The sequence below is a fragment of the Haemaphysalis longicornis genome, unplaced genomic scaffold (genome assembly GCF_048455015.1).
Source record: "Haemaphysalis longicornis isolate Haplotype H1 unplaced genomic scaffold, Haemaphysalis longicornis Haplotype H1 scaffold_1, whole genome shotgun sequence".
In the NCBI taxonomy this organism is placed as follows: Eukaryota; Metazoa; Arthropoda; class Arachnida; order Ixodida; family Ixodidae; genus Haemaphysalis; species Haemaphysalis longicornis.
In genome coordinates, this window is record NW_027526203.1 from 124,987,451 (window position 1) to 125,008,192 (window position 20,742).

Genomic DNA, 20,742 nt, shown 5'->3' on the forward strand with positions numbered 1-20,742 from the left:
AGTTCGCATGATGTTTCTAATGATGTATGAGGGTGCAGTATGGTCCCTAACGAAAGCTTTCACATGGACAAAGCACAGTGCAGAGCTCATAAGGTGATCTCGGTGAGCAACCCGGCATCGCTCGCAAACCAAAAACAGTCCCCCCCCCGCTCCCCCACACCCTTAGTGGGCGTTCTGGTGTCCACCCCGAGGTTTCACAAATTACGATTGGTGGTGGACTTTCCTTTCAGTTTTCTTTTCGATAAATTCCTTTACTTTTTGACATTCAGCGCCGCTGCGCAACCAATCGTTTTCATTCGCATTCTGTGGCTTCTGGAGCTTTGTTTGCTGGTCGAGGCTCAAACACAGCTCCATAAAAAATTCAACGTAAGTTTCTGTCAACGTATCCAAGGATATATTTATGGAGTTCGCCACTTAAATTTTATTGCGCAGCACTTTGAAGGCCACTACTGTGGTTGGCGGTGGCGTCGTGACCGAGCGAACAACGGGAAGACAGAAGACTGAAAGAAAACGAAGGAGGAGAGTGTCGCTAAATTGTGAGGGGGAGGGCGGCTTGCCCAGGCGGCGTGACACGCTCATCCGAAAGTGTGAGCGGGAGCGAAGTATGCCGAGCCCGCGCCAGACACGTCAGTGAAAACCGCCCTCGGAGTTAGAAGCACCCGAGAAAGGAAATGCAGAACCAGACAGACATGAAAGCAAGCTTCTTGTTCTTTCAAATTTGAAGCCCAGCACGCGCTCCGCGCTGAACGTCTCGGTCCTTCGGGTCCTTCATCGTCCTCCTCGTTGCGTGGCTAATCCGAACGACGTGACATTTGCGCGGGAGGTTTAAACACGATTTCCAACAACATGCTTGCCGGCTCCGACGCGCTGAGAGATAACGGCAGAGTAGCGCGTGCAGCCGTGCGTTCGCTAATCACGCGATCACTTTTTGAGACACAGCAGCGATGCGCCTTGAATTTGTGCGCAGCGATGCGCTGCGCACAAATTTTGCATAAGGGAGTAGCGTAATCGGCAGGCATTTTTTACCAATGTCTATTTATGTTGCACCAAATTATGTGTGTAGTCTGTGTTTCGACGTTTTTGAACTTATTTAATAAATTTGGTAAGAGGGAGCCGTGCACCTCTTTTTCTATGAGCTATTTTGCCACCTTACAGCAACTTATACACTGCCTTTGGCGTCGATGTGAATCGTTCACTTGTAGATTGCCATGACCACATGGATAACAATAATTGCTTTTGCGCTACTTTATTTCCTGAGCTTTGAGGCCTCAATTCCTCAATGCGATGCTTCAGGTAGGTTGGAGTGTTTGCCAATCTACGGTTCCATGTTTGGGAAGAAATAAGCCCGGTATACTCTCTTCGCGCCACCAGCCCCTCTTATTCTGCACTGTGTGGCATCCCATCTAGGGTCCTTCGTATTCAGCTGAAACTGGATATTTCCTTCTACCCCGATTCATCCTAATTCTGTTATAGAAAATCAAGTTTGTAATAGTGTCTGTCTCCGCGCCTCATTGCGATGCAGGCGATCAGGCGTGCCATAGTGGAGGGCTCCGGATTAATCTTGTCCACCTGGGATTCTTTAACGTGCTCCGAAATCTCGTACACACGGGCGTTTTTGCTTTTCGCCTCCATCAGAAAGTATCTGTAGTTTACTGGCGCAAGACTACCGATGGCTAAAGAGAGCCAAAAGAGAAAATCAAGTTTGACCGGTTTTTCTGCGGTAAATGTTGTGGTATACGAATAACCTTCATTGCCACACAATGGGCAGTAGCCTGACAAAAATCATTCTAACGAAATAAAAATTCACGGGAGGCACGAATCGAAACAACAATTTGTAGTTGTCGTAGTGAATAATTTGGTTCAGAACGAAATCGTTGGCTTTGTGGCACAGTACCAAAACTTGCTAGCAACAGGGTTTCGGCGCGTGCACTTTAATATTATTTCCAAAAACATAAGTACAGCCGAATATCCCAGTCCGAAATGACAACAGGAATACAACAGAAACCTAACAAGAATTTGTGTCATAAGACAAATACTCTTGTAGTCACAAAAGAAACGCCTGTCGCTTTGACAGCCATCATGCTGTCGTGACATAGCCAGCTACCAGAATCACGACACAAGAACACGACAAGACGACAGTACGACGCGCAAAAATACGGTAAACTGCAGGAATTTTTTTTTGTCATTTTCGACTGGGATGAAGCTCGGATTGCTACTGCCGTAGTGCACAAGCCCTGTATTCCCCTTCAAAAATGGGCCGGCAGAAGAGATAGGACGCAGCGCAAACATTGCCATTGCGGGGTTTGTTTCAGATGTCATAATTTAAAAAAAAGGATTCCTCATATCCCCTTGGACATCCTTGATCCCCGCTTATATCCTAAAATTAAGCGTGGATATAGGATTGTGCAAAAATAGATGCCGGGTAGGCCATCGGCCTTTTGGAGCAATTTCCACTACGAAGAAAAATGTCCCCTGCGAGTGACACCTCTATTACCCTGTGTGCTGAAGAGGAGGTCCTCAAAAGGAGAATTTCAGATTCGGCCTAAGAGCGACATCCCAAACAGGAGCAATTTCTCTGCAACCGAAAAGTTTTCAGAGAAAGCCCTGCAATTCTCTTCGGTGTCTGCTGGGCTGCATCTCAGACGGATATTATTTTTATCATTTACGGAAGCTTATTCTACCCTAGGTGATTTACAGCCCCGTTGAAGTCATCGTTGAGACGGTGTACCAAGCTCGAGACATGTTTCCCTCTTCACGGTGCGTATAGTTAGACTTGGAGGGGCTGTGGGTCGGATTTGTGTATTACGTAGCTGGTTGCCTCTTGTAATTTCGCACGTGCACAAATATTGCTGCGTGTATGCGCGACATAAAAGGTTCGCCAATCAATTCTTGTTTTACCCTTATTTTTGTGCCTTATCTAGTTTTTGCGGCTTAGGTTATAACTGGAGACATCGGCGGAAATCACTAGAAGTTATACCGCCAAATTACAGCTGTAGCTCTCTAGACGCTAGCTCTCGATGATTACAAACTCCAATGGCCCTCATTCGTAGCGTGCAGAACAAAACCTGCGTAGAACACGAAGATTGTGGCAGTTTCGCAATACCGCTTTTCGCTACTGATAAAAAAATAGACCGTTATTTAACACATTAATACAACCGGATTTCTGTCCCCTTCTCTAATATTCCCCATAGAACGGGATAGCTTCTACTTCAACACAGTAATGCAGTGCTATTGCTTATAGTTGGCGTTGGTTTTTACACTAGGCAGGAGAGCAGAAACTGCAGGCCTACTGTTTGGAGCAAGTACCGTAAAAAGTAGAGTGTCAAAAGCACCAGAAATTTACGAAACAAGAACGCCAACGTCTTTCGGCCTGCGAAGAAATGAAAAATTCCAAGTAAAAAACACAGATGGCCTCAAAGCAGGGATGTGAAAATAATAAAGTCAGATAGTACACGTTTTCGGCCCATATGTAAATGGAGAATTTTACATTCAATATATCCGACTTTTAGGCTTTGAACTATTATTCTTTAGTGTCGGAATTTATTGGACCTGTCCGGACTGGTACACAAATCATGAATGCCATACTCAAAGTGCCGCCCATTAGCACACAGGGAAGCAGAAAAGCACCATACTTTTTTTTTTTTTTTGCTTTGACGTTAAATGCATTTCCGACAGTAACGCTTGCAAACGGCGTTGCGAGCTTGGAAAAATTTCTTAATACAATGAAAAAAAATTTGGCGTTTGATCTAATATTCCAAACCAGTTTTTCTAATAGTCGCATCAGATTCAGTTTTAAAACATCGCAATTTTCACATCCCTACAACAGGCGATGACTAGGAGATGACATGAGTTTGATTTCTGCATTTTTGCGCTCGGGAAATATTGATAATACTGAGTTTTACGAGAAAAAAAAACGCTTCGGTGTAAACAGCTTCAAAAATTTAGTTGAATACAGATGGCACCGCCTCAGTAAGTTGACGTTTCCTAAATTTACATGAAAACGCATGCGCAAGTTGAAGAAATTGTTTGTCTCCTTCATTCGCATCAATAGAACCCTTCTTAGCTCTCGTGTACGTCAATGTAAATATTGGTTTGCGGATCGTAAGAACCGAGAAAAACCGCAGAAAATTGAAGTAAGCTACAAAGGCGAGCTGTTTGGTACACGATTTAGAAGAATTAAACAGTGATTTTAAAGGAACGAAGAAAGGGAGACAGAATACGTTACGATGACCGCCAACAAGTCGTCAAAAGTAAATACGCACAATAAAGGGACAAGGGACAACAATAAGAGAATGTTGGTATTTTGAGCCGAAATGTTGCATATCGTTTAAGGCGGAAGCCTCATTGCTAATTGCAAGGTGGCCTTTAAAGACCCCGGTGTCCACACGAACGGAAATAAGACACGAGGAAGGCCAGAAGAAAACCAAAGCATGCCAAACGTGCACAAGAGCTGATTAATGACCACCACAGACAATAAGTTATTCACTAGTGATTGATAGTAATGATTCCTCATCATCATTATCAACAACAGCCTATTTAGGTCCACTGCTGCACGAAGGCCGCTCCCATTGATTTGCACCCGATTCTGCCCGACTCCATTATTTGCCTACGAATTCTCCTATTCCGACTCTCCGTCCAGTTAATGGCCTTCCCCTTCTTCTAGCCCCGTCGCTCGGTGTCCATTCTGTGGCCCTCGAGGAACACCCACTCTCAGTTCGTCGCACTACATGGCCAGCCCAAGTCCATTTCTTTTTCTTAACCTGTACTATGATATCATCTATCCGAGTTTGCTCCCTAATCCAGGTAGCTGGTTTTCTGCCTGTAAGCGTTACTCCTAACATATTTACCTCCATGGCACGTTGGGAGCATCTAAGTTTGCACTCTAGTTGTTTAGTAAGGCGCCAAGTCATCACCGGTAGGATGCATTGGTTGAATACCTTTCTTTTTAGGGATAGAGGTAGCTTACTTTGCATTAGTTTCGAGTGCTTGCCGAATGCACCCCAACCCGTTCCTATTGTGCGCCGGATTTCGTTTTCGTGGCCTGAATCAGCACTGGCCATCTGTCCAAGGTAGTTATATTGTTCTACTTGTTCCAGTATTTCGTCACCCATGCTGCAAAAGCCGCCTTCAGCATGTTTGTTTATCATTAGTTTAGTTTATTCATATTAATCTTTAGCCCTACAGAGAAGCTCACTGATTTTTTCATTTCACTGATTTTTTCAATCATTTTTTGGAGTTCTTCTGCAGGTTCACTGAGCAAGGCTATGTCGTCCGCAAACCTCAAATGACTCAAGTATTCCCCGTTTATCCGTAAGCCTAAGTTTTGCCAGTCAAGACTCCTGAATACACTCTCCAGATATGCTGTTAACAATTTTGGTGAGATGGTATCTCCTTGTCGCACTCCCTTTCTGATCGGGAATCTATCACTTTGTGAAAGGTAAACCTGCGCGTGCATTCCTCATATATGCCGTCTAGGAGTATTAGGTAGGTCTTCTGCATTCCTTGGCCCTTTAAGACGTCCATTACTGCAGCCGAGTTAAATGACTTAAACACTTTTCCATAATCTATAAATGTCATGTAAAGGGGCCTATTATACCCTGAGAATTTTTCTATCGCTTGGTCGATGACATGGATGTGATTAATTGTAGAGTATCCCTTTCTAAACCCCGCCTGTTCCCTGTGCTGTTGGCAGTCTACGCTGTCGATTGTGGGAGTAACTATTATTTTGGTAAAGAGCTTGTATACAACTGACCCATTCGGGTGATGGGTCTGTAGTTCTTAAAGGAGCACTGACACAAATTTCAAAGCTCAGGTAACTATGTAAAAAGCTTTCTTTGTACCTGAAGATACCCTCTCGGAAGTAAACCGTAACCATTGTGTAGAACATATTTTAAATCAATTTTAATCCTTGCGCATGCGAGAAAGCTCATCCGCGCAAACGAGACAGCTCATGGCGTCATGTGCGCTTCGACCCAAACGGCCGAAGTCTCCGCTCCCCTGACGTATAGTATCGAGGCGGTCGCGGTGCTGGTGGCGCGCCCTTTCCCACCTTGTGTCTCAGGTCACAGTTTTCGAATCTGACGTCACTTGCGACTACGGCCGGTCGGGCCGCTCTGGTGCGTGCGCGCGCGGCCACAATGGCATCGGCTGTAGCGCGACGAGAATAGCGATGTCAAATGCGGCTTCCTGTCAAAGCGGCTGCCTCGGTGTTCGCTCCACCGAAACCGTAACTGACACGAATAACCGGAGTTGTTGTAATTATTTATGCTGCGTTCGACAATCTAATGTGACATTTTATGATTAGTGGGCTCGTACGCACCTGTAGCCGCGAAAAAAAAAACATAACACGAACATTCCCTGTCAGTACTCCTTTAATATTTTTTGTTTTCTCCCGTGTTGTGAATCAAAACTATGTTGCAATGATTAGTAAATTAAAGAAAAAGTATAATAGACCGTTTTAGTTTCACGTGCGTACAGAGTTCACGTACGCAAACGTGAGAAGTATTCGTAGTCCACGCGCATGTAGTTTGAAACTCTTGTTACACGTACGCAACGTACGCCGCGCGCAGGGTGCCCGGATGTCTAGCGCCATCTACGAACAGGCACAGACACTGCTGTAGCCACTCTCGATCTCGCGAAACCGTTGCTATGACGACAAGAAACGCTACTTCGTCAGGCTTAGCAGCTACAAAATCGCCGTCTTATTTAAAAAGCAAAACCTATTGGTCGCTTAAAACTTTATGTGAGGGTAAAAATGGCCAACCTAAGCGCGAATTCAACACACTTACAACACGATATCGCATCGAGGGATTAGTGACGAAGCTGTTATCGATGCGAAGCGGGAGAGTAGGTCGCGGCCATGTTGGCCAGCTGTACGTACCGAAGCAACGAAAGGACCGTAAGATAAAAATTCGAATCTCACGTACGTCCATGAGACTCACGCAGACTATTTGCGTTCTGAATATGCGCACTGGTCACCCGTGAAAGATCTACGTACGTGAAGCTTCTACGTACGTAAAACTAAAACTGTCTCATAAGCAGAGGTCGGCAAACTCACTCATGAGTCCACTCACTCAGACTCATTTGGACTCAAACTCACGCGTGAGTTTGAATTTGAGTGAGCGCGAGGCTAGTGTGACATGGTGAGTTTGAGCTTGAGTAAATTTGAGCTGAGTGAGGCCGACTGAGTGTGAGTCCGATTGAGTTTGAGTACTCCTGAGACTTAGTGAATTCTGAGTCCATTTTGAGTTCTGAGTACAGTTTGAGTTTGAGTACATTTTGAGTACTGAGTTCATTTGGAGTCCTGAGTACATTTTGAGTTTGAGTCCATTTTGAGTTCTGAGTACATTTTAAGTTTTGAGTACATTTTAAGTCCTGAGTACACATGAGTTTTGAGTCCATTTTGAGTTTGAGTACATATGAGTAGCCTAGCAGGCAGCTATGGTTGGCTGTTAAGTTTCATTCGTCGCTGTGGGCTCGGAATTCAGGTTACCTGCGGGTACGGCACCATTCGCGATCCGCATGATCGGTTGGGAGGGAGGGGGTGTCTGATTTTTTTTAGTTTCTTCTTGAATTTTAATGACCCTAAGCACTTGCTGTATACCAAGTTTTCCCGGCTGGGCGCGTGAGTGATAATTGAATGGTGAGGTGATAAAAAAGCGTTGTCTTAAAGGGGCACTGACACAAAATTTTGAAGGTGAGATAACTTCGGAGATAGATTGGTGGGAACACATATACATCATCTGCAAAATATCAACGGCGAATACAGCCCAGAACATATTTAAAATCAATTTTGAAGTGTGTGAAACGCAACCGAGCAGCCAGCAGAGCACCACGCACAATTGTAAATAAACAGAGAGAGAGAGAGAAAAAAAACTTTACAACATCCAAACACGTCACGAGGTTGTGTTTGCCGCTTCCGCACTGCCGGCGCTTTTCGCCGGCTCTCCCGGCTCGCCGCTCCAATCGGAGGGCCGGAGGGCGGAGCTTCTGCTCTCGAGAACGAACGACCCGATCGTTGGCGGCGGCGGCGCCGTGAATTCGTCAGCTCATCGGGCAGCTTGTAGCGACCAAAGTTCTACAGCGATTCCAGGCACTCTGTTTCTATTACTTTTGATTTACATATTGGACGCGAAAACGCGCCGGAGGCACGAAAAGCTCACTGAGCTAGCCGCACGGTCGCTGTGCAGGCGGCGGCCACGGCCGCGAAGTGGCCCAGGCCGGCGCAGGTAGCTCGAGTGATAGCTTGTTACCGCTGCACGAAATTGTCCCCAAGTCCCTACCATGGTGGCTTGCATGAGAAAGGAGTTAATGATGCGATGGCGGGTTGCATTAAAAATTGTCATCTGCACCGCTTACGAGAGCGGCACTCGAATATCCGCCGCAGTGCTGAGCCGAACACATCTGTAGGCGGACCTGTAGGCAGACCGGCCGGCTGCTCCCAGCGCGCGTCTTGCCACCCACCGTCTCGAGCGTCGCGCGTCGTTGTTTAGCCGCGGTAGCATTTGCACTCGCAGCGCCTGCGTCACATCCACGGTCGCTTTTTAATTACGCGCCTCACGAGATCAGTACGTGGGGGCATTCGCAGAGACTGCCGTCGATGCGGATTCGACAGTGCTACGGCGGCTCTGCTCTGTGATATCCCTCCGACGGTCACGTGGTCAGCTTTGTTCACACAAAATCCACAAAATCCATCGTTTCGCGGCACTCGCTGAAACCGGAACTGCGACTGGCCGCATTGAAAATTCCTCTAATTAAACAACCGTCGCACGCTGAAGCAAATGAGGTTTCTACAGGTTATAAGTAGGTCACTAGCTACTTATCGCAATAAAAAAAAACAAGACGCAAAATTTTTGTGTCAGCGCCCCTTTAACTTTTCCTCCTGATGGATCCACTAAGAGGGTGGGAAAGGGTGGTGGGAAAGCACACGGCGGCGCTTGCTTGCTGGTCGTTCGACTGCTACTGTTAACGGCTCGATATACTAGGGGTCACAAAGGAAGAGGTGAGAGCCGGACGGAAAAGGGGGCGGGGGCTGTGCCTTCTGCTGTTTCAAATGTATTAGCTGAATTGACTGGGGAACGCCCCTTTAGACAGAATAATGACCGCATTAGATTGGGTGAAAAGTCAAACCGATGACGCTAAGGCGAGTAAGGTATCAAATGAAAGGTCCTGATTAACGGAATCATGCGGGGTGAATAAAAAAATGCTTCCTGATTGCAGTCATCAAGCAGTCATAATGAGTCACAGATTGGGTTAAAATTAAAAATGACGCTGTAAGGGCATCTGGGGAATCGAATTCAAGGTCTCGATGTGAGGAATCATTCGGGACAAAAATGCGTTATGGTTATATCATGACGTAGTCATGGTTAGTCATAGATTCTGTTAAAACTCAAGTTCATGACGCTAGGGCGTGTTTCGTATCAAATTAAAGGTCTCGATGAGGGTAATCACGTGCTTCCTGATTATTATCATGACATAGTCAAGGTGGGTCATAAATTATGTTAAAATTCACTATGACGCCACTGGGTGTGCGGGGCATCAAACTGAAAGTTCCGATGAGGGAAATCACGCGGGACAAAAAATGCGGTATGGCTATATCATTAGATAGTCATGGTTAGTCATTGATTGGTTTAACATTCAAATTGATTCCGCTAGGATGTGATGGGTATCAAATTAATGGTCTTGATGAGCGGAATCACGTGGGAGAAATACAAAAATGCTTCCTGGGTATAACCATGAGATAGTCATGGCGAGTCTTATATTGGGTTGAAATTCGAAGTGACCCCGCCAGGGCGTGTAGGGTATCAAATTTACAGTCTTGACGAGGGGAATCACGTGGTACAACTAAAAAAGGCTTCGTGGTTGTAATCATGAGATAGTCATTATGAGTCATATAAATTCAAGGTGAGGCCGCTAAAGCATGTGGGGTGTCAAATTGAAGGTTTCAGTTAGGGGAATCACGTCGGACATTTAAATAATGCGTCCTGGTTATAGTCATGAGAGTCATGGTTAGTTTGACGGGTAGGAATTCTGTATGATTCTGCTAGGGTGTGTGGGGTATCAAATTACAGGCCTCGTCTTGGGGGATCACGTGGGAGAAATATAAAAATGCTTTCTGGTTATAGTTATGAGGATATAGCAAAAGGTATCATTCTTTAATTGCTGGGTCGGGTTTAAGCGAAATTCCTTGCCAACCCGTAAGGCAGTTGTGCTATATACATGCGAAGGTTTGTCCAGAGATGTCCATCAATGCGGTATATAGTAATAAAAATATTGGCGTCTAATTACTGAATCATCGAGGCAGGATGGCATGGGGTAAAATCAAAAGCCATTCTATGCTCTCGAACTTAAATCACCAGACTCAAAAACTCTCTGCTAATAACTGCCATCCGAACGTTACTTCCTCCATCTCCCGGTGTCCCAACAAACAAGCAACTCCTTCGACACATATGATGTCCTGGAAATTGTGGATGACCATAGGTAACAGGAGGCATCAGAGCTTGTCAGAAAGGCGAATTTCGCATTTGTTTATGAATAAGCCTTGCGGCCGCGTTTCGTGTCCGTAATGTCTTTCCTACAGTGTACCAACGTGCACTCGAATCCAGAATTGGCCAATTACACGGGACACATTAACTCCTTGCTAGACTGTACGAGATAGAGAAGCAACAGAGCCACCAAGACATAAACAGACATTGCGACAGAAGGAAAACTATTCAGAAAAATAAGCAAGCGCTGTTTGTGTGTGCGCTGAAGGTCGTGGGCCACGCACTGGTAGCAGCAGATGCCGAGACCCGGTGGTGGCCTCACAGAAACCGGTTCCCACACCCACTAAAAGAGGGCGCCCCCGCAGTAATCTCGCAAAAGCGGGTTCTTCTCCCTCCCGCTAGAGGACGGAGACGTGAGGGGCCCCCCGCCACTGACGTTTACTTTCCGATTCGTTTCCGCGAACCGTAGAATTTGCGTGGCGACGGCGCTGCGTTTCTCGGCAAGCGCTTCTTGGCGTTCTAGCAGACACAAGAGAACCAGAGGTCTGCTGTCTCTGCCGATTTTACACGGCGTAGAAGTGGGTGGTTTTTTTATGAATTAGAATGCTCCCGCGTACAGGACTCCATGCAAATGGCCGACTAATGGAGCATACCAGTACATAAACCACGGGAACTGGAAGCAATGTAAACATGGCTTGCGCCTCATTAGGAGGGAGCGTCGGCGGCACTCGTCTACTTTACTGGAAAGAACGCGCGCGCAAACTTCACGATGAGTGTATGTGTTCTAAAAAGAGACTTTCGGGCATAAGTGGTCCGTCAACAGCGAGGCCTCAAAAGAAATAGAATGTCTGGACTTCAGAATTACCAAGATATCACGGTTCACGGATAGAAATCTCTAACTACTTCTTCTGTGCTTGTTGTTGAAAATGTTTTCCTGTATATTTCTTTGTATTTCAAATACATCCTTGAGTTTGCAGTGCGCGTACCGTGTTTTATCTATTTTCTTCATTCAATAAAAGGATTTTTAAGTATTGTAAGCTCGATATATCTAGCCTTACACTGCGAAATTACTTTTCAGGAGAAGCCAACCTGTTTGCCTGTTTCGACTGGGAGGCTGTAAAGCCCTAGCAGGGCCAGGTTATGGTGGACCGAAGCGGAACTCAATAGTTCAATTTGAGAAACGGCACGGACGCCAAATAAATGTAAAAAATCCGAGTTTCGTGCGCCGAAGCTACATGTACTTTGTGGAGGAGAGCTGCGAATTCAGTCCATAGTTTAGTCCGCGTGGCGATTTAAAGAGTGCGTCTGAATCTTGTACACGCAGCCGCTCTTCGTTTTGTCTGTTGCCTTCAGCCACAAAAGAGTGGGGTTTTTTGAGTTCAACCCGCGATCTCGCTATAAGTGAAAAAATAAATAAATAGTTGTATTTCGGGTCACATCGGTACAGTACTAGAGGATTTTTTATACTTTGCAATATAATTTTCCTTTGGTGCTCGACCATCTTCATTCCAGTGTGTTTCTTGTCCCATCTCTTATCACAAATGAAAGTTAGTTTTGTTCAATTGCGCCCCGAGAGAGTTTTTTAATGTTTTCATGCGTGGACTCACCATCCGCGTAGTCAGGCGGCATGAACCTCTCGTAGGCAGTCAGCGACTTCCCCCACTCCCGGTTCTTCAGATTGTTGCAGAGGCCGTCGGGGGAGCGGTACTTGGTGGAAGGGCAGGGCGGGATCTTGGGGCAAGCGTCGGCTATGACGGTGTCCTGAATGTTGAACCTCTGAAGGCCGTCTCTGCCCTGTAGCGAGTCCAGGTTGAATCTGCGAATGTGCAATTGAAAAGGGCGGTGTGCGTTTTCCCCAAGCGTCGACCTATATCTCGTGAAGCGCGAGATAATCATGTCTCACGGCACCGTAAAAGAGAGCTAAAAATTTTACTTTCGCAGCATTTTATGGCTGCTTCATGATGATAAAATTTAATATGCGCGGCGCCGTTTCTAAAGCTTTTTCTGCGAAGCATCTTCGTTTCCTCTCCAGCAAGTAGGCGGATCCACAAATGACCGTTTGTATATTATTATCGTACCACGAAGTAGTCGTTCTTGCTCTACAACCTTGGTCAAAAAATCGGACAGTTTTCGACGATAGCCAGAACGGATATTCATACCAACCGGGCATTAGAAAAATAACAGCCGGTAATTACGAATAAACCTGGTGAGCACTATTGAGAGCTCTAAACCTCCTTACTAGCCCGGGCGACTTCATCAGAGTAATTGGACGGCTACTGGGATGAGCGGTAGGTGTTCTTTTCTTCTTCATGCTTCAGAAATGAAGTGATACTTGCGCTACGATGCGATATAAAAATCTACTGAAGGGGATTTGCATACTCAAAGAACCGAGAAGAGCTTGGCAAACTCTCTTTTGAGCCCCTTAACTGAGTACATAGGCCAGAGTTTGGAACTGGAAAAAGTACGTAGACATTTATCAGTGTTTCCGGTGGCTTTCCGCAGAGATCAGAAGAAAAGAAAAATATAATTGAAAATTGATTGGTGGATTTTAGGAACACGTGAGGATGTCATCCCTCTTTCTCAACCCGATTCGCACCCTTTCCTGGGGATTCAGAAGTCGGCAAATTTTAAAAAATTTTGTTTACGGTATGAAAACAGCTCCGATGACTTCCCGAATCCGCCGATATCTTGATGTATGCTAACACCGATAGCATAACATTTCTCGCCTACGATAACTTATACAAATGACTAAACGTGAAATTCAATGGCTGCCTCGGGATCGTAACGGCATCATAGAGGTCATACTACACAGAGCGGAACCATGCACTAGGTGTACTGAGAGTACTTAAGAAGGCTACAGATTATTACAGTTTATTGCCTCACTTTCAGTTTCCTATATGCTGCTGTGTTTATTCCTTCATTGGTGCAGGTTGTTTTTCCCAGCCGAGCTGTTTAGGCTTTTAGTTCTGCCGTCAAACCCGCCGCGGTGGCTCAGTGGCTAAGGCGTTGCGCTGCTGAGCACGAGGACGAGGGTTCGATTTCCGGCCGCGGCAGCCGCTTTTCTGATGAAGGCGAAAAGCAAGAACGCCCGTCTGTGCGAGATATCGGCGCACGTCAAAAATCCCCCGGTGGTCAAAATTAACCAAAAACCCTCCACTACGGCGCGCCTCATCGCCTGCGTTGCGTCGGCGCGTTAAACCGTACAATCAATCAATCAGTTCCGCCGTCAAGAGTTGCCAGAAACAAAATACCAAGGAAAAATACCGAGCTCACGTGAGCGTGCGCCTCGTGAGGAGCACCCGGCATCGTCCATGTTTGCGCGTGGGCTTGCGGCACGTGAGGAGCTCGCGAAAAAAATACCAAGAAAAAATACCGAACGCGTGTGAGCATGCGCCTTGGGATAACCGCCCGGCGTCGGCCAGCTCTGTCTTCGCGAACACTGTGCCCAGCGTTCGCAGTGTGACCTCTCGTGTGCTGCTCTCCTCACCAGTTCGCGTGTTTTCACGCCTGAAGTACGGAGGAGGAGGAGGAGGAGAAACACTTTATTTGCAAACTGGGTCTAGGGGAGAGGGGTGGCGGAGGATGCGATCTTCTCCGAGACCTGGGCGGCCCGGTTGGTTAGTGCCAACTGCACTTCCGGGTGGGAGCTCTCCAGGGCCTGCTCCCAGTGTAAGGGGGAAGGAAAAGGGGGAAATGGGTCGTGGGGACACTCGCAAAGAGAATGGTAGCGGGTATCCGGCTGGAGACATTGAGGGCAAAGAGGCGAAGGGTAGAGATTGGGGTTGATGCGGTGTAGGAGAGTTCGGCAGGGGGTTGTGTGGGTTTGAAGTAGGCGCCAGTGGCGAGCGGCTTCGTGGGTGAGGGAAGGGTGTGGGGGAGGATATATCCTGCGGAGGAGGCGGAAGTGCTGGGTATTGTCCCGGTACGAGACTAGAGCGTCCCGGAAGCTGGGGGTGCCGTGGGTAGGGCCAAAAGAAGGGCCTGGTCGGGTGACAAGAGCTCGAGCTGTACGGTGGGCCGCTTCATTGGCTTCTGTTCCCGTGTGGGCCCGGGTCCACAGCAGAGCCACGGGGTGGGATTGTGTTCTGCGGGAGAGGATTTTGAGGGCGAGTGGGGAGAGTAGCCCTGCAGAGAAGTTGCGAATTGCCGACTGAGAATCCGAAAGGACAAGTCTGGGTGTGGGAGACTGTACTAGGGCGAGGGCGATACCCGCCTCCTCCGCAGCGGTAGCTTATGTTGTATGTATCGTGAGTGCGTCCAAGGGAGGGCTGTCGAGCGATGAAAGACGGTTGTGGCGAAAGCCGGCTTATCGTGGTAGCTAGCTGCGTCGACGTATAAATGATGCTGGGAGGGAGGGAATGTGCGCTGCAGATGTCTAGCCCTGGCCAGTCGGCGGTCGGCGGGGTGGTGGGGGTGCATATTGCGAGGCAGTGGGTGTACATGCAAGAGTTGGCGTAGCGTAGTGGGAATAAGGGAGGCCATAGGTGAGGGAAAAGAGGAGGTCAGGTGGGCCGCTGCGAGAAGGGCGCGGCCGGGATGCGTGCGCGATAGTCTGGCTATCTGGGCTGTGCGGTGGGCTTCGATGATTTCATCGACAGTGTTGTGAATGCCCAGGGCTAATAGACGGCTGGTGGGGGCGCTGGGAGGTATTAGAAGAGCAACTGGGTATATGCGTCGTAGTAGGCAATCTAGTTTTGTTTTGTCAGAGGCATTGAGTTTGCAGTACGGGAGGTAAAACGTAAAGCGAGAGAGTACGAAGGAATGAAGAAGTTGCAAGCGTTCAGGTTCGGAAATGCCGTGGAATGGTTCGGAAATGCCGTCTGGAATGAGTTCGCGCTACTAACGCGGAGGTCGCGAAGCCGGTTACCGCAGGTTCTAGCGCGTGCTCACGCGGTCCACTTTGGGAGAGATGTGAAAGGCTGCGGGCAAAATGATCCGGGCCTGCAAGTCGTGGAGAACTTTCAGCGGCAAGTTCGGAAATCCAGTTGAGCTGCCACAGCCGGGTCTCCGTCGAAGGGAGAAGGGCCGCCAGCTCTGGTATTTCTCCAGCCTTGCACCACTATTGCGAGCTGCGGCAATTTTTTTGTTACAGTCAGCTAGTTACACCTCGTATACAGGTGCTTTGAACCTAAAGTAATAGAGAAGTCTGGAATGAGTGAAATTTTTCTAAACACTGAAGGAATTGGAAAAGCTTTTCATTCTGCGCAGTTAGTTCATGAAAAATCCTCATTTCGAGCGAATACGAGAACGCAAAACAAAATTTCATTATCCTTTTGTTGGGGGCATAATTTAAGAAGGTGCTTTTTCATTCCCGGCATATCAAGACGTTAGCACGGAACAGCCTCCTGTGCATCAAATGAACAACACTTTGGTCACCTCGGCAATTTCTGTGTCAAGAGCTGCTCCTTGTGCATACAGTCACTGATGTTGAGTTCCAATGGCAGATCGGGAAGGGTCGCCCAGCACCGCCGCGGAGCACGCTGCTGCCTCGAGGAGCAGGTGCCCCGAAATTTCCTTTGGGACGCACACGCTCCCGCCGGAGCAAATGCCGAAGCATGACAAGAACAAACATTTCCCGGCAGCCTTTACGTCGGGCCCTCCCAAAAATGTCAGATTCGCTCCAAGCCTTTTCTTTTTGTGGGGTATCAGCTAAAGTATCTTCATCGGCTATTTTGCAGATTAAGGGACTGTATTAGCTTCCACTGCGTCCATCGGCGCCCATTACGAAAGATTCGTGGGCTTTTCGCAGGCAAGCGAAACAAAGAAAAAATGTGGTTGATGTCTGTTTCATAGGGATCGGTAAAACACGAAAGTCAAATGTACCTTCACACGAGTATTTAAATGTTCATTGTGCATCCATGTGAATTTGCGTATCGCTATTTATATTACGCGGTATGGCACCGCTAGACGCATCAACGTTAGGCGCTGGATTGCACGCGCCGGAACATGGCGTAAATCCAACTGAAACCACAACCGTTTGAAAACCGTGCGAACGAAACTGAACTTAAACCGAAAGCAGTAAGGGGCGGAGGGTGCCTCAATTCACCCGCATCCAGCGTACACGGAGACGCTGGCATCGAGGCGCCAACTGTCGGCGCTTATTAGAGTCATGATGAACTACTTCGCTTCACCTCTCCAGCACCATCTGAACAACGAAGGTAGTGGGAAAGATGCAAGGCGTGTGCGTAGATCACTTGCGCTTGAATTCCTAGTGCAGTCGGCAGAGTGATGTGTACAGTCGCCAGCAAAAGTTTGCGGGATGCGCGGCGCGTGGCCCAGCGGCGCAAAACTGCATTGATGCGCCATCTGCAGGACCGACGCTCAAGGAACTGTCGTGCAAGGTGCGCTTTGGTAATGTCTGTCCTTTATTTGTTACCGGGCATCTCTTATCACTCGCTTTCCCGTGACATGCTTTCCATATTCGTGGCAGCCGCTGTGGCGCCGCATGACCATCGCCGTCGTTCTGCTATCAGTGGTGCTACAAAACACGTAACCCGCGGCCGTCGTTTGCGGGGAGGGCAACGTTGAATAAATGTTATCTTCCAAGTGATGTAATGGTCAACGGCTAAATTTATTTTACTGGACCTATTTAGGCTACCTTTCTGAAACTGCGTCTGTCCATGGGGTGCATAGAAAACATTCGCGTCACCAAATTACGCCGAGCATTACGCCGAGTCACACTTACTTGCCATAGTTAGTTTATAGGGAAGCTGTAAACGATGCGGAATTCCCGTGTGCTGTCAATACATGACAGTCGAAGGAGAATGCATGGTTACAGAAAACGGCTGTAACTTTTGTTTCGTCGGAACTACCCCAAAACAAATGGTGTGATGATTAGCTGCTGAGACGACTACGACGTTTGCGAGCCATTTTCAGACCCGTGTTTGTGCTGTAGAATAAAACATAGGCCGTACTACTTCCATTAAGCTGAATAATAAGGAAGTAAGCGCAACTCTTACATACATCCTGCATCTTTCATGACCTTCCTGGATTCCGCCCAGCTCGGCTTGTCATCCTTCATCCCAGACTAGAAGGGCTCTAAATTTTTTCTCTTTTCTTTTCTTTTGAACATATGTTTGCGTCCCGCCTGTTATAACCGGTGCACCTTCTGGTCCCCATAAAAAAAACATTGCGTACGAACTGTAGTATTTGCTCTGCACTCAACAGTTCTGAGTTTGTTTTCTGTTATGGCGGAGACCCGTAAAAGTGCTTCGCACCCATCTGGGTCTGTAATTGATTGCCACTTGCTCTCACCGTACGCAGAACATGGCTCCTTTTCACGTTCCGGTATGATAAAATTCGACCGCCACCACTGTAATTTATTGTGCCAACGTGCTTACCTGTCGGATGCAGACTACTCGCCATCGGGCGTTCATGGCGGCGCCAAACGTGATATATTACGCACCCAAGGGTGATTTTGTAGGTGAAGCATTACCAAGGCATTAGCAGATGTAAACAAGAAGCAAACAACAGATGATGAAGAAAAGGTTATATTTACAATGAAGTCCGTGCCCGAGCAAATTTCTTAGGCTGACAACCTGATGTAGAAATTAATAACCGGCGAAGTAGCCTTCAGCAGAGATCCCTTCGGCTATTCTCTGCGCCATCGACTCGTACAGAGCCCTCACAGTTTCATGCTCAGCGCTCAATGCCGCGCAAACGGCGGCCGCGGGCTACGTGTTTTGCAGCACCAGTGATAGCGGAACGACGACGATGGTCACGGGGCGCCACGGTGGCTGCAGCGAATATAGAAAGCATATCACGGGCAGGCGAGTAATCAGAGATACCCGGTAAAAAATAAAGGACAGGCATGCGCAAAGCGCGCCTAGCAGGCCAGTTCCTTGAGCCTCGGCCCGGCGCTCGCTGGCTGCATACGGCGCAGCAATGCAGTTTTGCGACGCTCGGCCACGCGCTGCACATCCCGGAAATTTTTGCTGGCGACTGTACCTCCCGTTGCGGCGGGATAATTCGTGGCTCGAATTCGGGCGCAGAAGCGTCATGTGATTTTTTTATGGCGACGTCATTTCCGTGACGGATATTACGCCGGTGACATCTTGGTGTACCGGGGCATAAAACGCTTTCGTGTTAAAACAGAAACACCGGTGAGTTTACACGTCATGTCCACCCAATCGTTGTTTGAGCTGGGCTCCTCGCCACTTTATTGCGAGTTTCAACTGTCGCACGCGCAGTTCTCGCACGCGCTATTGAGGAGGCATGAACGCCCCACGGCGTGCAGCATATATTCTCCTGTTTTGACTGCGGCTATAGCGCTTATTTGCCGGAGCGGGCGTTGTGGCGATTCGAAAAGGGGAGTGGAGCGGAAGCAGATGGTGATGACGTCACGAGAGAAGACAAGCCCCCTGCGAGTTACTGGCGACTCTGAGGATTTCGAAGGAGTGATTTGCTCCACGGAGCGATCTCGGCTGCGAAGGCGGCTTAGATTTCCCACTGGAACAGGATTTGGTTGCTCCCGATCTGCCATTGGAACGAGTCTGCTCCAGACGGAGCAAAAAACTGTAGGAGGGTTTGTAACTGGGCTAGTTGGTTCATTAATTGCATGAAGTTGAACAGCGCAGTTGAACAGTTTGTCGCCTCTGCTCTTAGTCCCGTCCCTGCACTGTTCAACTTCATGGAGTAAAAATGTTGATCCGAAAGTGCTCCGGATCTGCCATTGGAATTCAACATGAATCAGTCATTCCAGGCCATTTTCGCGCTTGATATAGTCCGTCGAGCATACAACTAAACAAAGACGCGCATTTTTTCGCCTTTACGCCAACAGAGGAATGCACGGCTGGCTGGGGCGTTAAGAGCGCACTTACTTGCGAGCCAGTTCACGCGTAGCTTCAAGTCCGATGAGACCATCCCTTCCTAGTGATTGAACGATGGGCTTGGAGCCGAAGAAAGCAGCGTGCAACGTCGCAGTGGTCTTTCCTTCTTCAAAGAGGCCTGCGGAGATTAGAATACAATTCAAGCATCCATATACAGTCAAACCCGACTATAACGAACCCGGACATAGCAAATTATGCTATATATCGAACAAAAATATTTCAGTTACGGAAATACATGAGAAACATACTCCTTATACCGAAGTTCACATCCAATATATCGAACTCTGCGCGCCGAAAATGGTCGCCGAAATGCACGGTCTCGGAGCGGTGATTGAGATGCGGATTGGCCGTGACCACAAAGCAAGAGTTGCGACTGAGACATTGCGCCTCGCACGGACGACGTGACGCCAGACACTTTCCGTAACTGTTTCCGACGCGCGGGACTCACGACGGAACCCGCGCAGTCAGCGAGTCCGGACCAAGACAGCAGCATCGGTGAACTGTGGGAAGAGCTCCCCCATGTTCCCGATGATGTCTCGAGTGAAAGCCGTCCGACGCTTATAATGAAGCGCTTTCGGGAGTCGATGTGCTCCGCCAATGCTTCTAAGATTTTGGAGGACGCGGACTCGAAATGGTGTAACAGTGTTTCGTGTAGAGAATGCTATGCTAGTTGAAGCCGCCAAAACGAATGTGAAAACAAAAATCACCGCTTTTTTCTTTGCAAAGTAAGCAGTTCAGGCGGAAAGTAGCTTTATTACTTGCAATAAATGGATTATTTTGGGTATGGTACTGGCTACCTTAATGTGTTTGTTTCGGCATTTCGGGGATGGTGGAGTTGGGAAGGGCGAGAAGGGGGGGGGGGGGTCCCGTGTATTGCGAACTTGTAACAATTAGTTCGTTATAGGGGGGTTCGGCTATATCGAACTATTGGATATATCGAACTAATCCCGGTGCATATTGCAATTCGCTATAAATGGGTTTGACTGTAGTCCAGGTGTTGTTTCAGCGGGTTGAATCCAAATTTGAACTTGACTCTATGTTTAGGAACTTTGGGCTTGTCTAACATTTATTTGAGCTTTCGGGGACAGAGCAACACTTACCGAGTCAACAAAATGCCTTGGTTTTACGCAGAGCTGCAGTCAGCGTTTCTGCAGAAATATAAACTCCCTCGGGGTCTTTACGTCCATATAGACTGATGTAGACATCCCGTAATAGACGGATGTCGAACAAGCCACCCACTTCGTAGCAGCGAAACTCCTAAAGCTCAACGTGATGACACTGCATCCTGCAGCGTGATAATTTATTTATAGCTTGCGAAATTATTATCATGTCTAAAAAAACCCCTTTCGAGTTTCTGAACAACGAACAAAACGAAACTACAAGGCCGGATTAGTTGCATCTATTCACAGGCTGGGCAACAGCACATGGAT

The 20,742-nt window shown here is 47.8% G+C and overlaps 1 protein-coding gene across 2 annotated transcripts in view; it reads right to left on the bottom strand.

Annotated features, from left to right (window-relative positions):
* LOC144179640 (salivary peroxidase/catechol oxidase-like) overlaps positions 1–20,742 on the bottom strand; it is a 186,366-nt gene that overhangs the window by 96,093 nt on the left and 69,531 nt on the right. For both annotated transcript variants that reach the window (XM_077708070.1, XM_077708079.1), the window contains 2 exons: positions 19,304–19,430; positions 12,092–12,300 (listed from right to left, as the gene is read on the bottom strand). In XM_077708070.1, coding sequence (XP_077564196.1) covers positions 12,092–12,300; positions 19,304–19,430 — 336 coding nt within the window. The remainder of the gene's footprint in view (positions 1–12,091; positions 12,301–19,303; positions 19,431–20,742) is intronic.